This window comes from Bufo gargarizans, chromosome 2, assembly GCF_014858855.1.
Source record: "Bufo gargarizans isolate SCDJY-AF-19 chromosome 2, ASM1485885v1, whole genome shotgun sequence".
Taxonomy (NCBI): domain Eukaryota; kingdom Metazoa; phylum Chordata; class Amphibia; order Anura; family Bufonidae; genus Bufo; species Bufo gargarizans.
In genome coordinates this window covers 151,091,111-151,097,910 of record NC_058081.1, presented here as the reverse complement: position 1 = coordinate 151,097,910, position 6,800 = coordinate 151,091,111, and the positions used below count along the sequence as shown (strand labels likewise).

At 42.2% G+C, this 6,800-nt stretch overlaps 1 protein-coding gene across 1 annotated transcript in view; it reads left to right on the top strand.

Moving 5' to 3' along the window:
- Nucleotides 1-2,625: 2,625 nt before the first annotated feature.
- The window catches only part of PDE8A (phosphodiesterase 8A), a 277,995-nt gene continuing 273,820 nt past the window's right edge, over nt 2,626-6,800 (top strand). The window contains exon 1 of the mRNA XM_044279587.1: nt 2,626-3,059. Coding sequence (XP_044135522.1) covers nt 2,997-3,059 — 63 coding nt within the window. The 5' untranslated portion in view covers nt 2,626-2,996. The remainder of the gene's footprint in view (nt 3,060-6,800) is intronic.

Below are 6,800 nucleotides of genomic sequence, written 5' to 3'. Positions count from 1 at the left end.
TGTCTGTCTACACTATGTCCACACTCTAGCAGCCAGGTACTGGATATAATAAGTTCTTACTTGTAATTAGCAACCCACAGTGCTCCATTATTTGTACTGGTTGTTTTCAAAAACTCTGGTCCACGATGTCCATAGAGGAATGTGGTAATGGACAACCTTGTGCCTAGTTATCCGGCTGTGTCCAGGTGCTTTTAGGCTTCTCCCGGTCACTGATGCTGTGGAGTCCATAAGCGAATGCCGCTTCTATCTCCACTAGACTTTCTCTATATCCATAATTCACTCTGGTCTGTGCTAGCTAGCTGGAAGGCTGTTCTCCACACTCCCTCAGCTTGGCCAGGGCCAAGGGGCTAAAATGGCAGCTACATACTGGTCTTAGGCTACTTTCACACTAGCGTTCGTCGGTCCGCTCGTGAGCTCCGTTTGAAGGAGCTCACGAGCAGACCCGAACGCCTCCGTCCAGCCCTGATGCAGTCTGAATGGAGCGGATCCGCTCAGACTGGATCAGTCTGGCGGCGTTCAGCCTCCGCTCCGCTCGCCTCCGCACGGCCAGGCGGACAGCTGAACGCTGCTTGCAGCGTTCAGCTGTCCGCCTGGCCGTGCGGAGGCGAGCGGATCCGTTCAGACTTACAATGTAAGTCAATGGGAACGGATCCGCTTGAAGATGACACCATATGGCTCAATCTTCAAGCGGATCCGTCCCCCATTGACTTTACATTGAAAGTCTGAACGGCATCTTGCGCACTTAGAAATTTTTCTAAGTTATTAATGCAGACGGATCCGTACTGAACGGAGCCTCCGTCTGCATTAATATGATCGGATCCGTTCAGAACGGATCCGATCAAGCGCAAGTGTGAAAGTAGCCTTATCCTGTTCTGCTCCTCACTCCTCCACTAACTTCCTCCCTTCTCCCCCTGCCTTAGCACACCCTTAGATATATTTATATATGTGGTGCCAGCACCACCTAGGGGTGAATGGATGTAATGCAACTACCAGCCTGTTGTAGGGAATTTGCAGCTTAATACATAGAAAATACAATTGCATAAAATGACATACATGAGATTTAAGGGGCCCACTATCCAACACGGATTGGGACACTGCACATCCATCTGAACTTCTATTCACACCTCACGGAAGCATCTCAGGCAAGATGGCCACCCCAAACTCTTGAACAGAAAATAGAATAAAAAAATAGAATCAGAAAATAGAATAAAAAAATAGAATCAGAAAATAGACAAATGAAAAACCCAAAAATATATTTATGTGTAAATATTTAATTAGTAAAGAAATATTGGTTTAATATAAATTGTTCTCTCATGAAATAGGCACATAATGTGAACTGTGAATCTATGGCATAGTATACCTCAGGACGTGGTCACAACAGGAACAGTGGACACTTTTAAAAAGAGCTTAGATGACTTCTTAAAAGTAAATTACATTAATGCTTATGAAAATGTGTAAAAATCTGCGTCTTACTCCCCGTTTTCTAAAAGTCACATCCCCACCGATCCTTTTGAACTTATGGACTTATGTCTTTTTTTTTTTTTTTTTACTGTATTAACTATGTAAGGTACTTCTGAGCCCTACAAGTGACAGATTGGTTGAATGGATGAATTACTACTCTGGAATATGTTAGTTCCAATAAACAAGGACCTGATGAAAGTGAGTCTTAGGGAAAAATAATAGATATTTATTTACTTAACATTGAACAATTACTACAGTGCTACGCTTGTTGGGCAATACCTAAAGTCAGCCACTGGACCAACATCTGTGAAGACCAACATGATCACCTTCTATGTTAAATGGGTTGTGACTTAAATATTGATGACCTATTCTCAGGATAGCTCATCAATATCTGATCAGATTAGTTCCAGCTAGGACAGCAGCAATCAGGCCAGTTCTGCTGCCTTTTTAACAGTCTCATGAGCTTTCTGAAGCTCAGTCCCATTCAAGTGAATGAGACTGAGCTGCAATACCACATGGCGATGTGGTTGGCGTACTATGAAAAGGAACTTTTCTGATCTCCACAGCTGATCACTGGAGGTGCTGGGAGTTGGATCCCCACCGATCAGATATTGATGACCTACCAGTCCACAACCCCTTTAAGTGTTGGAAATTTGTATTACTGACAACTCACCAACATGCCAATCTCAGAGAGAATGGCAGGGTATTTTTCCAAGCTGGAATAGGGAGTATATATTTTTTTTCTCTTTAGGACAAGGCTAGAGGAAAGGGCGGAAGAACAGATATTGCCACCATGGCAGAAGTTTTCTTTAAGATAATCACTTTCATGCTGTAACTATTTCAATCTCCTTTGTTTTCTCCCTGAGCCTACCCTGAAAATATACATATTATCTAGGAGTCAAAGATGTAAATCATTTTATATAGTCCATAGGGTTCAATGTCTACTGCCAGTATCGATAGTGTACTGGATGTATTTCACAGCCAGGAGTCCAGGTTCACAGTCCAACAAGTGAGACACTCCTCCATAAAATGACAGCTAAACATTAGACAGCCCTCATCCAGTACAGAGAGGGGAATAACTGCAGAGATAAGAGAGCAGCATGTCTACACTGCAGGTAACACACTGGACAGGAGCTGCTGACTTTATTGCCACAGTGACGTGAGATCTGGTTGCCTGGTGACCTTGCCTCTGGTTTTATGATCTAGACAAGCTATGAGAGAAGAAGGAGTGGCTTCAAAATTGAATTAACACTGGTCTGTCAAGTTTTTTTCTCCCTCAGAGTCTTGAATTTGTCTTACTGCGGCTGTCGATGTGGAATATCCTGCACTTAGAACCCCTCACCACCTCTTGCCCACAGGACTTATCAGGGCACCGGTGCTTGGTGGCAGCAGGTTGCTAATATTTGTAATGCAGAACTTAGCAAGAGATGCCAGCGTCACTGCTTCTCTAGAAATGAGACTACACAACTGTGACTAAATGCCAGAGGAATAATCTCTGCAAGTCTGCAGTATTATTAGCTGCAAGCCAGAACACTATGGAATGGAAGAAGGGGGAAAGTTTCGGAGGCTGCAGAATTCCCAATGGTCCCAGGCATCAGGTAAGGATCAATATTACACTCCTATTGTATTCATTTGTTTTCATTCCTATTGTTAGAGGACATCCCAGTGTGTAATCGGTTTATAGGTCATGCCATCTGGTTCCTCTAGCGTGTAATTTAATAGTGCTAATAAAATGATGCCAGTTATATATGCGACCATGTTGACTATTTATTGCATTACCCATTCTTTATATAGTGCCAACATACTCCAAAGTGGAGTACAGAAAATGCACTCTATCACATCAGCCCCTGTGTCCACACAGGCTCACAATCTGATATACTAATCTCAGACACCCACAAACTCAAGAAGGCTGGACGTACACATTAGTTAGCTGTCTCTAATACGCATTATTATAAAGCATCATTAATGACGAGGCAGCGTAGATATAAATAGGGGTTTACAGAAATAATAATATGAGAGCAAACTAACTAACAAACTGGTACAGAGGGAGAGAGGACTCTGCCCACAAGGGGTTAAAATCTGGAAAAGTCGGCAATCTGGGCTGAGCATGCATATATGGGGAGAAGGAAGTAAGCCTCTTGCCAGACCCTTCTGGCAGCAGCCAAAAGGATCGGGCAAGTTGAAGTCCAACTGCTGATCCTTTTCTCATCCAACATCCGCCACCATGGAAGGTCCCATATGCTTTAGATGGTTGACCAGTCCCACCAAAGGCTAACCTGGATGGCCAGAAAACCAATTAACCTATTAGTTTCTGAGATCCTGGGGGAAATTAACTGAAACAGAACATAGGTAAAGCAGACAGCAGTTAACTGTGAAACCTATGGCCCCAAGGCTGTGATTGTAGTAACTACCAAGAACTGTGCCATCCTCATTACTTTAGACCTCAGCATTGGTGATATAGACTCATGAAAGAAGCATGTTAATAGAGTGTGCATTTACTACTGGCAGATTATGTGATCGTGCTGTTGACTCGTAGGCAATACATGCCAGGCAGCTTGAGTGGATTGGAGACAGCATGGTAATAATAACAAGGCAGCTACATGGAATGAAAGGATTTATTTTTAATGCTCAGATCTCCACAGTTAAGATCTTGACAACAGGATCTGCCAGCACAGTGTGGTAGGTGCTTGGAAACCTTTGGAAGTCAACAGAGATCTTAAAGCTATAATTTGAGAGGTCATATGAGTGCACTTAGAGGACAGAAAGATGGGATAAGTATGGGTTACCCAGCAGGGATGTGGAATGGCAAACCATTCTGGCTTTCAAGATGAAGTCCACCTAGAGACCAAAGCTGTGCTAAGTAACACTGTAATTACCAACTCAAACAAATATGACAGTGTTGAATTTTATCTTGAAAGATGATGAAACGCAACTCAAATCGAGATGTAAAATCATTTGTCTGAAGCAGTGGCTCATTTAGAAATGTAGGAATGTGATTATTTCCTGGAAGGGATAGGGATCATATACATGTAATTTTGTGTTAAAATAATGACAATAGTTTTATACAAGTATCCCATGACAAGTATAAACCCTACCATGTCTGATCAATGACAAAATGGCAAGAGGTCTGAAACAAAGTATAACAATGCATCGCACTTGCTCTAACACTAGTGTCCCACAGTAGGCTTATTATAAAGTACCTAATGGGTCTAAGGGTTTCCATTGCAGCCCAATGCATGACCATGGAGGTAGGCAGGAACTAGTGCACCACTCATGGCAGTGAACACATATGGTGACACCAATCCTCTCTGCTAGTCCATATGGCACCACAGAGGCTCATTTGTTAAAATATTCTTGGTCTAGTGACTTTCAAATTGATTAAAAACATACACAGATTAGTGTGATAACATTAAAACCACTGAGGCGTCACCATTACCTTTGGCAGAACTTAGTCTGCAATTCCTGAAGCAACGCCCGCCACCCGAGCAGTCCCTCTAGCTGTAACAGTCTGATGAAGGCTGGATTGTGGCCGAAACGTCACGTATATGATTTACCGCATTTCCGATGAAATGAAATTTGTCACATCGCATAAACTGGAGTTTATATTCTTCTTGATTAAAACCACTGACAGGTGAAGTGAATAACATTGAATACCTTGTGACACTGACACCTGCTAAAGAATGAGATGCATTAGTTCTTGAAGTTGATGTATTGGACGTAGGTAAGATTGACAAGTGTAAGGCGACTTAAACATGATGGCTAGATGAATAGGTTAAAGTATCTCCAAAACAGCAGGTCTTGTGGGGCATTCCAATTATGTAGTGGTTAGTACCTACCTAAAGTGGTCCAAGGAGGATATCTGGTGAACCATTAACAGGGTAATGGGTTCCCAAGACTCAGTGATACATGAAGAGAGCGAAGGCTAACCCATCAGACCCTGTCCTGCAGAAGAGCTACAGTAAAAATTGCTGAATATGTTCATGTTGGCTATGACAGAAAGGTGTCAGAATACATCACAGCTTGCAGTACACCTTGTCTCTTTTTATGGTGGTGGTTTTTTTTACCAAGCAAGATGCAATGTTTCGACTACTCAAGCTTGAAAAAGACTATACGTAGTCGAAACGTTGGACCTTACTTTGTGAATTATCCACCACCATAAAAAGAGACAAGGAGTACTGCAGTTTCTTTTTTTGGTTTGTTGGCTAGGTCCCTAGGACCAGGGTCCAACACTGCGAGCACCACCACTTATTGGATCTACTGCATAAGCACAGGCTGGTCAGGGTACCTATGCTGACCCATGTATACTTCAAAAGTGAGTACAATGGGCACTCAATAGAGTAATGAAACTAGGTGGTCTGGTCTGATAAATCACCTTCTCTTTTTCATCATGTGGATAGCTGGGCGCATGTGTGTGACTTACCTGGGGCACAGATAGCACCAGGATGTACTGTGAGAAGAAGGCATGAAGGCAGAGGAAGCATAATGCTCTGAGCAATGTTCTGCTGGGAAACCTTAGGTCCTAGCATTCATGTAAATGTTACTTCGACATGTACCACATACCTAAACATTGTCGCAGAACAGGTACTTCACCTCATGGCAGTGGTATTTCCTAACAGCTGTTTCTTCTTTTAGCAGGATAATTTTGCCCCACCACAAAATTGCTCAGGAATGATTTCAGGAACATGACAAAGAAAATGTAAATAAATTGGTTTGATCCATGGAAGCCCCATTTTGCAACTTACAAGATCTGATGCTAATATCCTGGTGTCAGATACAACCAGACAGCTACAGAGGTCTTATGGAGTCTATGCTTTGATGGGTCAGAGTTGTTTTGGCAGCATGAGGGGCACCCACACAATATTAGGCTTTTAGGTGGTATAATGTTATGGGTGATCAGTATATAGAACTGCTTTTATCAAAGCATAATGTATAAGACCAAATATATTAGCCGTTGTTCCAAATATAACAATTCAAATCCATATCCCATGAAGGAGGGGTACTTATATTAAGTGGTTGAAATACAGATAGGAACTCCTTCCTTCTTCCTTCTTCTACTGTTGCGTGCGTTTCTTGTTATGGAGCATTGCGGTACACCAACTGTGTCATGCGATTGGTGCAGCTAGTTCTGCTATATTGGCACTATTGCAGACCGGATCTGTTATGTTGACACTGTTGTAGGCCATCTACTAGAATCAGCAGATCATGGCAGAACATGAAAATCTTGATCAGAATCATAATTGATCATATTCTTAGGGATCATTGATACAAATTTCTATGAGTTTGGGATATTTTGCTTGAAGCTAATGATATGAATGGTTTCAGTGTGTTATTTTGATAAA